The sequence below is a fragment of the Notamacropus eugenii genome, chromosome 6 (genome assembly GCF_028372415.1).
Source record: "Notamacropus eugenii isolate mMacEug1 chromosome 6, mMacEug1.pri_v2, whole genome shotgun sequence".
Taxonomy (NCBI): Eukaryota; Metazoa; Chordata; class Mammalia; order Diprotodontia; family Macropodidae; genus Notamacropus; species Notamacropus eugenii.
The window spans coordinates 79,502,770-79,522,285 of record NC_092877.1 but is presented as its reverse complement, the minus strand read 5'-3'; the positions used below and the strand labels follow the sequence as shown (position 1 = coordinate 79,522,285).

Here is a 19,516-nt window from a genome sequence, read left to right as displayed (position 1 = left end):
CCAATACTCAGCACTATTTGTGGTTGCAAATTTCATAAAGTTCGGTGCTTTGGGTTAAACTGAATATTTAGCACTACGGATGGCAGTGTCAGGACTCCCACCTGCAAACTCGGGGAAATAATGGGAACAAAATCCAGAAACAAGAGACTTCTGCTGGTTCCTACTTCTTGCCTCATTTCTTATCAAGGCACCTGTAAGAGAGAAAAAGAGGTGCCAGACCTAGGACGCACGTGGACCTCCATCGGACTGCTCATGGGCACTGAAGTACTTATGCTTACCGCCTCTCAGGGGATGAAGAGCAGTAGGAACAATGTGAAAAGACTTCTCCTGGGCACCTAATAACTCCCAGGGACACAAAGCCCAATGCATTTCAGGTCCTCTGTGTTGTCAGATTTTCTTTAGGACATCAACTCCCCCCAAAAGTGGTTTACAAACTTTAGGTACCTTGTGAACTCTTAGGGGCTAGCACAACCATTTAGTTGCTGGTCAGGCATTTACTAGAAGCCTGAATTTGCTTATGAATGAAGGGCACCACAAGGATATATCTGAACAAGTTTTAAAACTTAGTTTCAAATTAAAGACATCTGATGAAATTTATTAGTTTTTATGCAAGTATTTCACTCACAAACCATAATGAAGTAATATGACTAACTAAAACTCAAAAGCTGTCACATAGTAAATACTCAAACATTAAACAACAAATGAAAAAATTAAATGAATTTGATAAAACACAATACTTGATTATATTGTATATTTATCTTCTAACTTAAATACTTCAAAAGATCTGTTTTGCTGATGTTGGTATTCCTTCCACTAATAGAGCTCTTCATGTCACTATATATAGTTCCATTAGCCCCGGTGGCCAAAAATTTGAACACGTATGGCCACATATTTTTGTCATGAGCGGCCTGGGATTTAGAAGGATAACTCCTCTCATATCAGTCAACTATTGGACCTATATTTATTTAAAATTCCAAACACCAGATGACAGTTTATCTTAAGTGCTTAGTTTCCTTATCAGAAACAGAACATAATTAAATTGTTAAATTTACCAAAATTTGAAAAAGAAGTAATGTTGCTAGGAATATATGACAGAATTACAAATATATATGCATATATAGATATCTAAAACTACACACTTGTAATATAAATGAAAAAATAATAAAAGTATCCAACTTTATTTTGGTCTTAGTGATGGACTGTCTTACTCTTACCTATGGATGGGACATGAAACATTTTAAGTCAACATTTAATTTCATACACAAGTTGAACCATGGAAGGTCAGAGGGGTGATATGGCCTATGGCACGGTAAGGAAAAGCAAATATATCTCCATCATTATTGATAATTTCATATTCAGAATTATGTTGACAGGTATCATGTCTCAAGGGAAACTCTGTAAATGGTAAATACAGGATTTTTTTTGTCATTTCAGCTACATTAAATTTCAAATTAGAAAGAGAAGAAATCATGTAATGGTAGCACTAAAATACAAAAGTGGGGTGGGGGGAGGAGTCTCTGACCTAAAGGAGCTCACAGTCTAATGGAAGAAACATAGAAACAACTATATACAAACAAAATACACGCAGGATAAACTGGAAACAGTTTCACAGGGAAAACACCAGCAGTAAAGGGGCCAGGAAAGGCTTCTGTCAGAAACAGGGATTCTAAATTAATTCCAATAGTACATAGATTATCTGGGAAAACTGGCAAAGAAGGAGTGCTACCAAATTCTTTTTATGATCGAAATATGGTTCTGATCCCTAAACAAGGAAGAGTCAAAGCAGAGAAAGAAAATTATAGAACAATTTCCCTAATGAACATAGATGCAAAAATTTTACATAAAATGTTAGCAAAAAGATTACAACAACTTATCATGAGAATAATACACTGATCAGGTGGGATTTATGGCAGGAATGCAGGGCTGGCTCAATATTAGGAAAACTATCACTGTAATTGACCATATCAACAACAAAACTAACAGAAATCACATGATTATCTCAATAGAGGCAGAAAAAGCTTCTGACATTAAAAACACTAGAGAGCATAGGAATAACTGGAGCCTTCCTTAAAATGATAAGTAGCACCTACCTAAAACCATCAGCACCCATTATATGTAATGGGAATAAGCTAGATACATTTCCAACAAGACTGGGGGGTGAAACAAGGATGTCCATTATCACCTCTGTTATTCAATATGATACTACAAAATGTCAGCTTTAGCAATAAGGGAAGAAAAAAAATTGAAGGAATTAGAATAGGCAAAGAAGAAACTAAGTTATCACTCTGTGAATGATATGATAATATACTTCGAAAATTCTAGAGAATCAAGTAAAAAACTACTTTAAATAATAAACAACTTCAGCAAAGTTGCAGGTTATAAAATAAACCCACATAAATCACTGGCATTTCTATATGTTACTAACAAAGCTCAGCAGCAAAAGATAGAAAGAGAAATTCCATTTAAAGTTACTGAAGATATTATAAAATATTTGGGCGTCTAGTTGCAAAAACAAACTCAGAAACTATATGAATACAATTACAAAACACTTTTCACAAAAATAAAGACAGATCTAAATAATTGGAAAAACACCAGTTGTTCATGGGTAGGCCAAGAAAATACAATAAAAATGAAAATTCTACGTTAATTCACTGATTCGGTGCCATACTAATCAAAGTACCAAAAAACTATTGTACAGAACTAGAAAAAATAATAAAATTCATATGAAAGAAGAAAAGGTCCAGAATATCAAGAGAATAAATGAAATGGAATGTGAGGGAAGGTAGCCTGGCCATGCCAGACCTTAAATTGTATTATAAAGCAGCAATCATCAAAACTACTTGCTACTGGCTATGAAATGAAGTGGTGGATTAGTGGAATAGATTAGGTACACAAGACACAGTAAGGGTGTGTGCTTGCTCCCATGCTTTTGAACAGTGTTTTTAGTCATGTTGTCAAATGCTTTCAAGGTCAGCTACAGCACTGATGATAAATTCTTCAACTTGAAAAGGCTACAAGCCGAGACCAAAGTGGAGGGAGTGTTGATGCACGATTTTCTATTTGCAGATGGTTGCACATTCAATGCAGCCTCTGAAGCTGAGATGCAACAAAGTATGGATTGATTCTCTGCAGCTTGTGCTAATTTTGGCCTAACAATTAACACCACAAAAACACAGGTGCTCCGTCAGCCACCACCATACCATCCACACATGGAACCATAGATTACAGCAAAAGGAGAAGTTTTGAATGTTATGAATAAGTTCAGTTACCTTGGTAGTGTACTTTCTAGGAATGCACACACTGATAATGAGGTTGACGCATGCATTGTCAGAGCTAGCTCAGTGTTTGGGAGGCTCCAAAAGGAAAGCATGGAAGAGAAGAGGTATTAGACTGACTACCAAACTGTAGGTCTACAGAGCCATTGTGCTGACCTCATTCTTGTATGCCTATGAAAACTGGACAGTATGTCAGTGCCATGCCAGGGAACTGATTCTATTTGAATTGTCTTGGGAAGATTCTGAAGATCACTTGGCAGGATGAGGTACCAGACACTGAAGTCCTTGCTCAACCTGAACTGCCAAGCATTCAAACTATGCGTCAGAGAGCGCAACTGCGATGGGCTGGCCATGTTGTTCGAATGCAAAACATACACTTACCAAAAAGACTGCTTTATGGAGAACTCACACAAGGCAAGTATTCACAAGGTGGTGAGAAGAAGCGGTACAAAGAAACTCTCAAAGTCTCATGTAAGAACTTTGGAAGTAATTGTGTGACAGGAGAGACACTGGCACAGGACTGCTCAGCATGGTATGCCCACATCAAAGAAGGTGCTGTGTTCTATGACTAAGCAGAATTGAAACATTTCAAAGGAAACACAGGAAACTTTTAGAGTAGCCACCCCAAAAGTCCACACAGACTATTTGTGCCCAACCTGTGTTAGAGCATTCCAAGCTCATATTAGCCACAGTCAGACACAATGAAACTTGACTCTAGCACAATGATGTCATTTTGGTCCTCTTCAAGAGTAAAGGACAACAGTCAGCCAACCAATTATAGTAATCTGATGTTTGATAAACTCAAAGACCCCAGCTTCTGGAATAAGAACTCACTGTTTGGCAAAAACTGCTTGAAAACCTAGAAAATAGTATGGCAGAAACTGGACATAGACCAACATCTTACACCATATGCTAAAATAATGTTCAAGTGGGTACAAGATTTAGATGTAAAGGTTGTTACTATAAGTAAATTAGGGGAGCAAGGAATAGTTTATCTGTCAGATTTATGGAAGATGAAAGCATTTATGACCAAACAAGAGATAGAGAACATTATAAAATGCAAAATGGATAATTCTGATTACATTAAACTGAAAAGATTTTGCACAAACAAAGCCAATGCAACCAAAATTAGGAGGGAAGTAGAAAACTGGGAAAAAAATTTTACAACCTGATAAAGTGTCTCTGATAAAGGCCTCATTTCTAAAATATATAGAGAACTGAGTCAAATTTATAAGAGTACAAGTCATTCCCCAATTGATAAATGGTCTGGATATGAACAGGAAGTTTTCAGAGGAAGAAATTAAGGCTATCTATAATCACATGAAAAAGAGCTCTAAATCGCTATTGATTAGAGAAATGCAAATTAAAACAACTCTGAGTTATCATATCACACCTACTACACTGGCTAACATGACAAAACAGAAAAATGATAAATGTCGGAGAAGATGTGTAAAAATTGGAACACTAATTCATTGTTGGTGTAGTTGTGAACTGATCCTATCATTCTGGAGAGCAATTTGGAACCATATCCAAAGGGCTATAAAAATGTGCATATCCTTTGACCCAGAAAAACTATTTCTGGGGCTATATCCCAGAGATCATAAAAATGGGAAAAGGATACACATGTACAAAAATATTTATAGCAGTTCTTTTTGTGGTGGCCAAGAATTGGAAATTGAGGGGATGCCCATCAATTGGGGAAGAGCTAAACAAATTGTACTATATGAATGTAATGGAATATGATTGTGCTATAAAAAATGATGAACAGGAAGACTTCAGAAAAACCTGGAAAGCCTTATATGTACTGATACTGAGTGAAACGAGCAGAACCAGGAGAACACTGTACACAGTAACAGCCACAGTGTGTGATGACTGACTTTGATGGACTTAGCCCTTCTCAGCAATGCAAGGACCTAAAACAATTCCAAAGGATTCATGATGGAAAATGCCATCCACACGCAGAGAAAGAACTATGGAGTCTGAATGCAGAGCAAGGCAGAACAATTTCTTTTTCTGTTTGTTTTGCTTGTCTTGCTCATGGTTCCTCCCATTTGTTCTAATTCTTCTATACAACATTACTAATGTGAAAATATGTTTGAAAGGAATGTACATGAAGAGCCTATATCAGATTGCATGTCATCTTGGGGAGAGGGATGGGGAGGAAAGAGAAGAAAACTTAAAACTTATGGAAGTGAATGCTGAAAACTAAAAATAAGTAAATTAACTTATGGAAAAAAAAAAGATTTCAGCCAAAGCTTGAAAGAAACCAAAGGAGGAGGAAAGGACAAGGAGGAAGACTATTCCAGGAATGGAAGGACAGAAGAACAGCCCATGAAAATGTACTAAGTCAGGAGACTGTCCTATAGAAGGAACAGCAAGGAGGTTGGTGTCACAGGCTCACAGAATATGTGCAGGGGAGTAAGGTGTAAGACATCTGGAAAGGTAAGAAAGGGACATGATTGTGAAGGACTTTAAAAGCCAAACAGAAGCTTTTATGTTTGATTCCAGAGGCAATAGGGAGCCAGTGGAATTTATTGACTAGGAGAGTGATATGGTCAGATTATTACTTTAGAAAGATCAATTTGACAGTTGAGTTGAGGGAAGAATAGAGTGGGGAAAAGACCTGAGGCAGGAATACCAACCAAAAGTCTACATGTGAAATGAGGTCCGCACTGGAGTAGTGGCAGGGTCATAGGAGAGAAGGGGGGCTATTGTAAGATGCAGCAAAAGCAGAATTAACAAGATATGGCAACTGACTGGATATGGGGAGTGAAAGAGAATGAGAAGTCAAGAATAACATTCAAGTTACACTAGAAACACTTAAACATACATACAGATAAACTATTAGTTTTTTGTGTAAATTGTTAATTACAATCCTCATCTACAATGAATCAAAAAGGCTTATTTATGTGCTTTTTTTCTACTTTCAGTTACTACTCAACTGTAAGATTCCTTGAAGGAAGAATCATATCTTATTTTAGTATAGCTTAGCTTAACATAGTGCTTTATAAACAATAGTTGCTTAATAAATATTGGCTTAACTGAAATAATATGAACTTGATAATCAGGGCACTGCCAGACCTAAAGGGAAAGAGTTCGTTAATTTCAAGCTTTTCCAGCTATACAAAGAAGAAGCTGAGTTGGGGACAGCAAAACATGCCATTACTGCTCACTGGACAATATTTTATTTTTTTTCAATTAACTCATTTATCAATTAACAAGTATTTGATAAATGTTCATAATGTGCCTAGGTATTATGCTGTACTCTGGAGATACAATGATGAAAACCAAACTGTACCTGCCCTTGAGAAGCTTATATTCTACTGGGAAAATAACACGTTTGATGTCAAAGAATTTTCCATTACCAAAATACAATTTGTAATGTTGGCACAAGAAAATCTTTAACTAGTAGGTTTTTGAGGTTATATTGCATGTTAATTTTATGTAATATTGTGTCATATTAGCTTATTTCTATTAATATTCAACTTATAAAATACCCTACTATACTGAGAGATAACCTTTCATAAAGGAACAAATTGAACCTAGTAAAATTATAGTAAACCACTGTAAATCAGCATTCATCAATTATTCTATTTTCAAGGACAGAACTTGTAAGCACTGAGAGCTAAAGTGAAAAGTAAGCCTAAAGCACTTCGCTTAGATGCAAAAAAAAATTCTAGCTACCTCAACATCAATCAAAAGACAAATGCCACTAGAAATGATCATATAAAGTATTAATCTTATCCTAAAGACTATAGGAAAGGATGTTTATATAATTCTATTTTTTCCTTGTTAATTGAAGGAAAAAAAACCCACTTTGCTCTGGAAATGCAGTATCTGAATCTTTTACAAGGGAAACACCATCATCTTATAAACATAGAGAAAACTGTTATGAAACTCCCTTTGGCCCTATTGATTTTTTACAACTTGCATGCACAAACAGACTGGTGCTTGCTTCATTTAGTCAGCAAACATTTATTATGTGCCTACTACCAGTGGTGCACTGTACATTAGATCTTTGGGCAAGGGAAATGCAAAGAAGCCTATGGTCTAATAGGAAATAAAAGGTTATGAATACAAATAAAAGACTATGCATACAAATTATAGTATGAGGATAAAACACAGTGGCTATGAGGATAGATGATCACTTCCAGTTAGGGGAAAAGCAGAAGTTCACAGAGTACATGGCATCTGAGCTGGGCCTTGATGAATGGGCAAGATTATCATCAGGTAGAATCATGTAAGCAAATGTGTGGAGATGGGAAAGGGTATTCACAGAAAACCTCACCACATAAAGTAGCTAAGGTATTATTGTACGATATCACCTCATGTGAAACATGGACAAACACTATCAGGAAAGTGCACAAAGTACGAATTCAGGAAAATTTCCTCCATATAACATCTTCAGCAGAACTTTGTTCTAAAGAGATAAAGTCAGGAGAAATAAAATAACACACATGAAGCAACAGACAAACAAAAGCAGCTAAGAAGGAGAATTCTACAAGGAGTGACCACCAGTGCTGAGGCATTCTTTGGTCACAGGAACGAAGTGCAAAAGAGCACAGTCATAAATGCAGGTGAAATTAAATTATCCTTAGAAAGAGAAAAATAGTTTCTTCTATCGGAAAATTATAAGGATTTCAAAAACATAAGCCTGTTGGCCAATGATTATTGGGAAAGAAGAAATATCAACTTTGAGAGTGTACATTTTTTAACAGTTTATTAATCTGTGATCAATAAAGTAAATGGCATGAAGTAAATGGCATCTTTACCTCCGATATCTGATGACATAAAGAAAAGAACAATTGTTTTCAGATCTGAGAGGTTACAACCAGGTTGATTTTATATTAAAATCTTATGAGAAAATAAGCAGAGACAAAAATTGTTATTTCTTACTTAGATTTAAAGGCATTCAATCATATGCAGTCACATCCTAATTAAATAAAAATTGTTTTCAACTTTTTTTTATACCTGCAAATAATATTTACTTTTCAAATTTCACCTCCTATAGTGTACTAATAATTACATCTTTCTGAAAGATTCTGATTTAGCATCATCTTCTTCTATCTTAAAAAAGTAAACAAACCCACCCTAACAGCTGTAACTAATTTACATCTAATCAAGCAAAAATTGCTATGTGTATTCTACATTACTTCTGTGACATTTATGCTGACATCCCAATGAAATTCAAATTAGTACATTTGCACGTCTAATCTACTTCTACTTTAAAAGGAAAAAACTTCATAATTTAGGTAATTCCACATAAAATTAGTTTCTCATTTATGACATAACGGTATTTCAGCAAAGATGAAAATGACGTAGAGAAAACCAGTGACAATATAAGTGCTTGCATAATCAAGTGCTAATGGTGTTTTGCAAGTTTCACTATATTTGTCCTATTATTCAGTAAAGTATTCTCATGAAGCAAAGATATCTTTGAAGAGATTCTTCTAGTCATGAAGTAAATGTTCCCTGACATTCATTTTAATCACTTGTACCTATAATAATGATTAACATGCTTCCAGTTTCTATCTCCAAGTTTTATTTTGAAATACAAAAATAAAATCATCAAAAATTTACTTGTTTGGAGACTTTTTTTCTTCGAACTAATCCCCTACTGTGGGCAAAAAGTTAAGACTCATTCCAAATTGAGAACATTTTATTTGATCATTAAAAAGAATGGTTTGGATTTTAGCACTGCAAAATGTTAATGATAAATATCTCTTAAAGTGATACAGTTTAACTACTAATTGCAACTTGAAAAAGAAAACATTGATTCTTTCTAACTTACCTGATACAAATAATCTTCAAATACAAAATAGTAATCGTCATTGCTGGCTGTCAGTTTCACATCCTATAATTAGAGACAGAATATACTGAAAAGGCCATAGATCATTTATTTTTCTGAACAGGAAAATCACACCATTAAAGCATCACCACTACTATGTGTGTGTGTATATATATATATATGCATATATATATATATACATACATATATATATGTATATATATATACATGTATACATATATATATGTAGGTTCTCCATCTACTGTGCAAAAGTTGTCTCTCACAACAGTATATATTTAAATACTACAAAAATTTCACTTACCTTCAACATTTTTTAGAGACACACAAAATTACTCAGAATCACAAAATCTCACAGTCTTCTGGAATTACCAATTTGTACTTTGATCTCTACAATATCCCCAACAAGCCAAATTTTTGGAGACCTTAAATAAAGAAGAACCTAAGGCAGCCCATTCCCCTAATGAAAAGGTCTGATTGTTAAAGTTTTTTCTTATGTTAAGGCAAAGGCTATCTTGTTAATTTCTATCTAGTTCTGCATTCTTGAACTAGGCAGAACAATCCCTCTTTTAAATGACAGTAATTCAATCAATGATTCCATTATTGCTACATGACATTTACTATACTTATTATTTTATTTTGACCTCTTGCATATCAAACATGTGCATATATTAACATGTATGCCCCTAGGATATGTCTTTCATTTTGACAAGTATGAACATTCTTTTTTTTAATGCTTTCAAAATTATTTCAATTCTAGTTTTGAGATGTCTGTTAGCAGAGAAATTTGGATGTAACCGTAATTAAGTTGTTGAAAGAAATGTACTGCAATCTATGATTCTGTATTATTCCTTCACATCATTCTCTCTCTTTCTCTCTATTTTGGTATTTAAAATCCTTCCTTTTCTGGCTCTCACTTAACTTCTAGACTGCTTTCACGTTACTTTCTCCGCATATAACATTCTATCTCCAGCCCTAGAGTCTTTGCACAGATATTTCTCATGACTCTTCACCTTGGCTTCTCAGGTTGTTGAACTTTCTTCAAAACTTGACTCATACCTCCCCTTCCATGATAGCTTTTCCTGATGACCTCAGTTGTTAGCAATTTTGTACTTACTTTGCTTATTTTTATTTTGGCTTATTAATGTAAATTCTTTTCCTCTATGGAATATAAGCCTTGAAGACAGGAACTCCAAGCCTAGAATAGTTGTTACTTGTACAAATAGCAGGACCAGAATAAATACTTATTGAATTCATGTTATTTTAAAACATTTTTTTCATGCTTTACTAAACTTAAAACTAAAACAATAAATATATATATCAATGACTATTGCTAAAGTGTATAATCAAAAAGTCCCTTTACTTAGAGTAGTGTTTATATCTCTTCATATATGTCTACATGCTTTCTATGGATTTTAAATCTTTAGTAATTTAATAGATCTGTGATCTCACCAACATGTGTACATATTCCTCCACCTATGGAGAATGTGACCCATCCTTCTGCCTCCTTCTCCTATGTAAATCTTGCCCATATCTTTCTATAAATCCACTACAGTGCTTCCATCTGACATGTCGAAGGCCTTATTCTAATTAATTCAAAACTACCTAAGTACTAGGGCAGCACTCAGGCTGCCCACCTACTGTATTTACTCTCCTTTCCTTAGAATAGCATCTCATAGATGATATCCTTTAGGCTATTTCTTAGATGGAAGTCATCAGTGGAACACGCCAAAGCCCAATAATACCCAACAGAGTCCTTCCATTCATGACTGTGTTACTCACAATTGTGATTGTTTGCAGACTGTGGGATTTTTTAATTTGAAACCATTTAGCATCCTATAAGAATTTTGACTGATAAAAAAATAGATAGGTCTGTGCTTTAGGAAGCAGCTAAGGACTATTTGAAAGACTGTATAATTTCTTTCGGTCTGCTCTGTTAATCCTATTTAAGAATGTGGATAGTTCATCAATTTTAATCAACTGTCCATTCAACTAGCATGTGATATTTAGATTACAGGCATTCTTCTTTATAGAATGAGAAGTTTAGAATGGTTGTAAATCTTAAGAAGTTCTGTAGTATTCTAGGGCCTGATGCAAACACATGATGCCACCTAAAATTAAGAGGAAATGGAAGACTTCATCATCTATACTGTGAATAGTGAAAATGAATATTAATAAATCTACTTGAAGGCCTAATCAATTTAGTTTCTGTTTCACAGTATGAGATGTAATTCCCCATTTAGAGTTCCCTATTCCTGTCAGAATACTCATGCCTCAGAAAAATTTAAATAAGATGGATGTTGTCATAATTTGTGGATATAAAATATTCCATTAATCAGATGTTTTCATAATATCTCAGCCAATAAGTGAAAAGAATGTCTGTTGCTTAAGATTGCTATGGCTATGGATTGTTAAGGCATGTCTCTGTCTAATGTCATGTTTGATATTTGGACTTCAAATAACAGAAGATATTACTTTGCCTTGGAATCAGAGGAACAACAAAGTTATCCCTATACTTTTACCTATCAAGGAATCCAATATGCTGTATAGCCATATTAACATATTCATGAAAAACAACTTAATGGAAGACCATGTTTAATGCTGAATTTTTCTCTAATGAATTAAATAATTTTTTATGCTTAACAAACAAAGCAAGATCTTGTATGTTCTGAAATTTTGTCACTCAGATAACTCTGAAGAGATGGTCATTGTAAAAGCCTGGTAATTTCCTTCTCATGTTTTCATCAAGGATAGCCCTCAATGTGATCCACATGTGAAGATCATTCTCACAAACACCTTACAGAGACGAGATAGTGGGCATATGGATTGGCACTTATTGATGTTTTCTTAATCACCCTTCTTTCAGCAGTGATATAGCCCATGATTTTTCGCTAATCATTGGGTACCCCTAATCTTTTGGAACTAGTCCCTCAATAACCCCAAAACTATTACCATCATCATGTATTGCTTCTATGTATATACTTGCTTCAACCAGTCTTTCTATTTTTATCTTATTTAGGGTCATTTCTAATTCTTCACTTATCAAGTCAGACTGAGATAGAGAGTACAAATGTGGCTGTTCCTCTCTCACTGATGAATGTTCTTTGCATCATATGGTTTAACTGTATCTTATGCCAATTTTCTAAAATCTAATTTTCATCCTCAAAGCTTCTTGCCATCTCACAAGTGATTGTGCGCATAATCTACCACACTTCAGAAGGTTTCATGAATACATTTATATTCGACATTGATGTTGTCTTTAGCTGCCATGGCTCTATCTGGCAGTTGGAGGTTGAGATGACTTTCTTGAATCTAAGATTTACTCACTGACTGTGGATAATTCATTTAATCTCTGAATTTGTTTCTTTATCTAAAATCAAGAAAATAATTTCTGTAGAGAGAGGAAACAGTATAGTGACTGCTCTGTATTTATTTGTATTCTTTTTATAGCTGTTTTGTATCTATTTATAGACATATTCATACCTCTATTAGAAGGCATGCTATTTTGGGGAAGGCATTTCATTCATTGTATTTACATCACCAGCATCTCACACTGACTGACTGAGAGCCATACTTAGGGTTGGAAAGACAGGGATTCACATCCAGCCTTTGATACATGTTGGCCAGATGATACCGGGCATATCACTTAACTTTTCAATGATAATTCTCAGTCTATAAATTTGGTAGAGCAGTTGCTGATTTGCAAAGTTAGAGGGGGTTGCCTCTCTGATAATTCCCCACACAAACTAAATCACAGATCCAGACAAATTATTCATTCTCCTTGCCACCTGGCACATAGTGGGGTACTTCAACATTATACACACACTTACCCTTAGTACCTATGTCATAAGATCATTGTGCTACTCAAATGAGATAATGAAAAAGTGCTCTGCAAACCTTAAAATACGATATAAATCTCAATTATTAGTTATATTATTTTCATTTTTTAAGATTTGATAAAGGTATTTTGAAACCATTAAACAGGCAAATAAAATAACTTTTTGTAGTTGAAAAATATTAGGATATAAGCTCATGTAAGCAGACTATTGAAAACATCTTTGGTACAACTTCAGATAAAGACAAAAGAGATTTTATATATATATGTATATGTATGCATATACATATACATATATATATATATAAAATCTTGTTTCTACATGGTTTTGATCTATTTTGCTAGGTTTCTGTATTATAAAAACTTTTTGTACCATGTTGCCTAGAGATTAAAAGTATTTGACATGGCAACCTATATTAAAAATGTTGTTCTTAACTTTTTTAAAATAAATGCTATATTTGAACAATTGTAGGCAATATTCTGTTTGTAAAGATAGACTGGTTCCAGTTTATTGGCTGAGCTTTCCAGTATTTTATGAGGTCTATATTTGTAGTATGTCAATTTGTCATCGCTCAGTCCATGAGAGAGAAAGAATCTTTGATCTATAATTCTAGTCACCAGGCAGATCTTGGTCTTCAGTTGTTGCTAAATGCTTACAGCCTGAGGAGACATATTACAATGTTTTAAACATTTCCTTGGATAATCTACACTGATCCCTCCTAATTCCAGGATCCTTAAGGATAACCCTTTTGTAGTTTTTGGTAGCAATGATCTGGTCCTAAATTGCTACCTCACAAATCCATATGGCACAAACTATTGTTTGGTGCTTAACTGTCAGCTTATTATTGGCTGAGTCCATGTGGATGTTACTCATGGAGGGCCTTTTGATTCCATTCTTGGATTTTTGACACTTCATAGCATCCATTCAGAAGTCACCCATTTTGAGTTACTTTTGACATATCCAAAGGCATGTACTTTTTAAAAGCCTTTTCTGTTGTTTGATGAAGTACTTGTTCATTTCAACCTATTTCTGTATGTTTTTACCAGTTTGTCATATATGCTAAGAATGTCTATCAATTTCCTTCATCCTTTTTTGCTAAGCAAGCATTAATCTTTCTATAGAGCAAATCAGATATTTGTAAAGCACTTAGCACAATGCCTGACACACTGCTGTTGTTCAATAATTATCAACTCAATTATGCTGTTCTGTAATGTTTGTGACTTGTTGGCATAAGGTTTTTGCTTCTCAGTCAATATATTGGAGTTTTTTGGAAGTTTTTGTTTGAAATCATACCAAGTATGAATTCTTTGAACAAAGAAAATAAAAATATAATGGGCTATTTGTCATTGTGTGCTCGATTTTGTGGCAATAGACATGTAACACCTTTTAAAAGAAAGATGGGATTAAATTTACATCCTGCAGGAAGCTGATAGAATATCACCATCTCCCAGTCAGCTCGGACTGCAGTCTAGGTATTGTCCTTAATGCCTCATTCTCTCACCCCCATAATGATGATAATGATAATGGTAACAGTAATATAATAAGTTATCATTTGTAAAGGACTTTAAGGGTTTTCTAAGCACTTTACAAATAGTTCATTTTATCCTGGAATACAGGTACTATTGTTATCCTTATTTTACAGATGTGGAATCTGTAATAGTGATGGTCCATCATTAGCACTTTTCTTTAAACTTCCATTTCCTATTTTTTCCCATACCAATAGCTTGATTAGTTAAGTCAGATTGGAGTTGTAATTGTATGCTGCATATTCTCATCTTTATCTTTTCTTCTAATTAGGTATTGATTTTGATTTTTGCTCAAAGAAGTCAATATCTGATAGGACACAGCTTATCTAAACAGGATTCCTCTCAAAATAACTAGTTGTTTCCTATCTTTTAAGAAAAGTTTAGACTAGTTTGCTATGCCCAGCATCTGTCAAGTCTATGCTTAAAGTCTCCAGTTACCTTTTTTTCTGAGCACTTTGTGACAGAGAGATGACCCTGGGTTTCATGAGAAGCACTGACACTCTGTGGATACCTGGTTTCAAACACTTCTTCAGACACCTACTGTGACCATGGTGTGGCCTCCAAGTCTTGGCTTTCTCAGTACTGTATGAAGAACTGCTACTGCAAATACTGTTACTACTTGTGTTACCTATCTCCCAAGGCTGCTATGAAGAAGGTACTTTGCAAACCTAAAAGTGTTGCACAAATGTGATTTGCTACCATTATTTTAATCATCCAGCCTCATATATCCTTTTAGTTGTTCCAGAATGAACTACAGACCATATCACCCTCAAAGTCTACAATTTACCTTCCTTTCAATATATGAGTCCATGTTAATATACCACTGGTTATAACTGTATCTTTCAATCTCATCTTCCCATTAAATAGTAAACTCTTTGTAGATAATCAGTATCTCCTAGTCATAAAATTCAAGTAGTATTTGTAAGAAAAAAAATTTAAAACTGCTTTATTCAAAGAGAATAAAAAGCAATCCCAATAAAATCAGGTGCAAACATAAAGCAAATGCAATATTCTGTTATTGGTCCTATGCTGTTTAACAACTTCCATAACAACTTGAATGAAAGCATAGATGGCTTTTTGTGAGCTGAAAGCACAGAATGATTCAACAGTTACATGGCACCCAAAAGTCTAAAACAATTTTGATTTGCACTAAAAGAGGCAATGTTTATGACTTGGGAGTTAATAGCCATGAGGGTCTTCTCTAGTTAGACAATATCTGGAGTACTGTGTTTAGTTCTCGACACTGAATTTTAGGAAGGGGGTTGATAAGTAGGAAAATTTCTAATTAATAGAGCAATCAAGCATTTATTAAGAGACTTCTATGTCCTAAGAATTATACCAGGTGCTGGGAATACAAGTACAAAGAATAAAATACTCCCTACTCTCAAGCAGTTTAGATTCTAATGGGAAAGATATACATATATTTATACAGCATACATAGAAAATGAATATCTAAATATTTACAAGGTCATGAAATACAAAGGGCAGTAAGGTAGATAAGGAAAAGCTTCATGCAGTGGCTGGTGAACAGAACTGTGAATGGTGCTGATGATATGGCACATGTGGCATGTTCATTTATTCTGCAGAAGAGAACAGGTAGAGAGACAGTTCCCAAGTACTTAAAGTACTTAAAGGTCTGTCATGTGGGAAGATAAAATTACACTAATCCTGCCTGATCTCACAAGAAAAAATTAGGAGTCACAGGTGAAAGTTGTAAAGAGATGATTTATAAATGATGTAAAGAAAAATTGCCAAATGAAGTCTGTACAGAAGTGGAACAGGCTGGAAGGTGAAGAATTCTCTAAACCTGGACCTCTTCAAGAAATGGTTATCTGACCATTTGTCAAGTATATCATAGAAGATATTCTCATTTACATATGGGATGAACTCGACAGCTTCTAAGCCACCTTCTGAACACTAATACACTGCAATTCTTTTTTCTTTTCTTGTTGTTTGCATTTGTAGATAATTCCTAAATGAACTTACAATTCTCTTAACCTGATGCTACAGAGATACCAGTAGGAGGAAGTGATAGCTTCTAATGGAATAGATGTGCTGGCAAACAATGAAAGATGTATATATTTTTCAGAGCAGGCCAACCAGAACTTTAATGATTTTTCAAAAGGTTTTATAAGATTGATCTAACTCATAGGATGTTAGCGTAAGTCATATATTCTGTGAATCCTCAATAATAAATATTTAATACCAATAAAATAAGAACAAGATGATTCACTACTACATTTACTTACCTTATAAATGAGGCTATCCACTAAAAGGTCATGCTGAATCACATTAGATTTGAGTTGCTCATAATACAATAGGTCCTAAAATAAAAGAAACAACTTTGAAACCCAAATAATCCTGTTATAATAAGAATCAAATCCTTTTATAAAACATAAAAATTCAAATCACTATTTATTCAAGCATCTGACCAAGTTAGAAAAACTATCCATGCTGCTAACTTTGAAGTATTACTGCATATTTACTTACTTGTAAACAAGTTATGTTCTCCCAGTTGAACATAAATTCTTTGAGAGAAAGAACTATTTTCATTTTTTACTTTGCATGCCTAACACAGAGGCTTGCACAGAGATACTTAAATGCCTGTCAATTTGAATTATTTAATATGAACAAATATTACAAATCAGGCAAAAAAGAGCCCCAAATTTATTCTTCATAGATCAGGGTATCTGGTCACTTCCCAGGACAAAAAATTTTAACAGAGGACATTATAGCACCCTGATGAAGCACAGTTCTTGATTGACATCTGAGGTTCACAACCACTACTCCTGAAGAAAATAAGAACTTATGTTTTACAAGCCCTAGCCTAAGAAACACAAAATAGGACAAAGGATAGGAGTTGGGAGACAACTGAGTGGTCTCCAATCAGACCCTGAATTCAAGGATTACATGGTAGTAGTCCACACTATTCATGTTCACATTGGGATGGCTTAGATACAAGCTCCGGGTTCACTTTGAGGTCAAATGATGGACTGATGTTAATGGATAGATTATTTTAGAGTAGTATGTGAGATACTGCTCAACTCCAGTCTCTGAAATGTTTATTTCTAACCTAGAACAGAGTAATTAAGAGAAATGTAGTCCCCTTTGAATGTTAAATTGCTATCCTCACAGCCTACCACAGCTGCCCATGAAGTACAGTTCAGATGTCAGAGACAAATCCAGGGCTAAGCACCCTGGAGAGGAACCAAAGAATAGTTGTGCCTAGCAGGTACTCCATAATCCAGCATCCTCTATTATCTGATCCCAAGCAGAATCAGATCTTCAGCAGAAGATGGTACAAAGAAGTCATAATATTCTATTTTCAAGTCTCATTAAAAATCTTTTTTTCATGTTTCTTAAATCATGTGAAATTATGATAGACACATATTTAACTCAATTAAAAAACTAGTGCTTTTCTCCTACTCATTTCCCCCTCTCCTCTCATTTCTTACTTAAATTATTTTACTTTTTAAAAAAGTGTATTGGGATATAATTCACATAGAAACATTCATAAGGTACGAAAAACCTACTATTTAACAAGAGAAACAGTACAAAGAATCTCCATAAAACATAATGGCAGGATGGGGAGGCAGAATATTGCTTTTTAATAAAGAGAAATAGGATGAAAGATTATCAGGTAGATTAATGAGTAACAGGACAACTGGTGTCACAGATACAGAAATATAAGAACTTCAGTAAATAAATATTGAAGAATTTGAATTAATTTAAAACAGAACAATATAAAAATTAAATCCAACCAACAGAAACAACTCAGGGCGTTTCTAGAACAGGGATTCTTAACCTAGGTCTATGAATTTTGTTGCTATTTTTTTTACACTTTGATCCCTGTACTTCAATATAATTAGTTTCCTTTGTAATTCTATGAATTATATTTCATACATATAAAAGCCTTATTCTGAGAAGGGATCCACAGCCTTCACCGGACTGCCAAGGGAGCTATGACAGAGAAAGAATTAAGAATAACTGCTCTGGGACAAACTTCTAATACAAACAGAGGTCCTGAAGTAATCCTCATCTTGCTAAGGACAAAAAATAAGAATAATTTTATTTGTTTCAACAATAGTAATTGTACTCAGTGTTGTGTTACCTACGTAGCTAAAGAAAAAAGTTTCTGTTCTCAAGGAATCTGTGATCTAATAGGGAGACTTGGGGGAGAGAAGCATAATTGGAAACTCCTACTTCCAATGAAACCATTTTACAATTTATGGTGCTAGAGTTTCCTGGGGCACTGAGAACTGAAATGATTTGCCCAAGGTTACACAGGGCATGAAAATGTAAAGAGTTCTCTATAGATCATGATACACTGCGTCTCATACAGGAGATGTATAATATTTTATATTTGAAATATTTTTTAAAATATTAAAGATGAATTGATGTTGGTCATAGAACAACTATATGGCACCTGAAATTCTTAATTTTTCCATGCAGTATATAGTTTGATGCTATAAATTTGATTTACTCCATACCACAAATTAAAGGCTATACAGCACAAGAATAAAGTACTGGAATTGGAGACAGGAAGACTTATATTCAAATTCTGCCTCAGATACTTAACAGCTATGTGACCCTAGCCAAGTCATTTAACCTCTCTCAGCTTCAGTTTTCTTATCTGTAAAATGGGGAAATAATAGTGACTAGTTCATAGGGTTCTGAAAAATCAAATATATGAAAGTGTAGATAAATGTGTATCATCATTATTAATGTTATTATAATCAGTATTTTGGCATAGTGAATAGAGGTCCTAAGATCTCAAGAAAATCCCACTGGTGTTTCCTGCAAAAAACAGGTACGACAAAATTAAAATGTACTCAGCATTTCTGATGCACTAGGATGATGGATGAGAATTTAACATAGTGGCAGATTAAAGACTGGGGGAGAGGTTGATGGATATTTTGTTGTAATACATGAGGAACAGAATGGGGAGAAATCAATAGTCCTTTTACCAGGGAATAAGATAATTTTTAAAATTCATTTTCATGTGTATTGTAGAAAGAATTATTCAAACTCCTTTTCTCTCTCTCTTCTCTTCTTTTCTCTTCTTCTTTCATC

General features: G+C 34.3%; 1 protein-coding gene across 6 annotated transcripts in view; it reads right to left on the bottom strand.

Moving 5' to 3' along the window:
* Positions 1-19,516, bottom strand: part of TBC1D19 (TBC1 domain family member 19) — a 117,923-nt gene that overhangs the window by 46,156 nt on the left and 52,251 nt on the right. For all 6 annotated transcript variants that reach the window (XR_011969512.1, XR_011969513.1, XM_072620418.1 and 3 more), the window contains 2 exons: positions 16,693-16,767; positions 9,067-9,129 (listed from right to left, as the gene is read on the bottom strand). Coding sequence is in view for 4 of the 6 variants with exons in the window: in XM_072620418.1 (XP_072476519.1) it covers positions 9,067-9,129; positions 16,693-16,767 (138 nt within the window). In the remaining 2 variants the exon portion in view is untranslated. The remainder of the gene's footprint in view (positions 1-9,066; positions 9,130-16,692; positions 16,768-19,516) is intronic.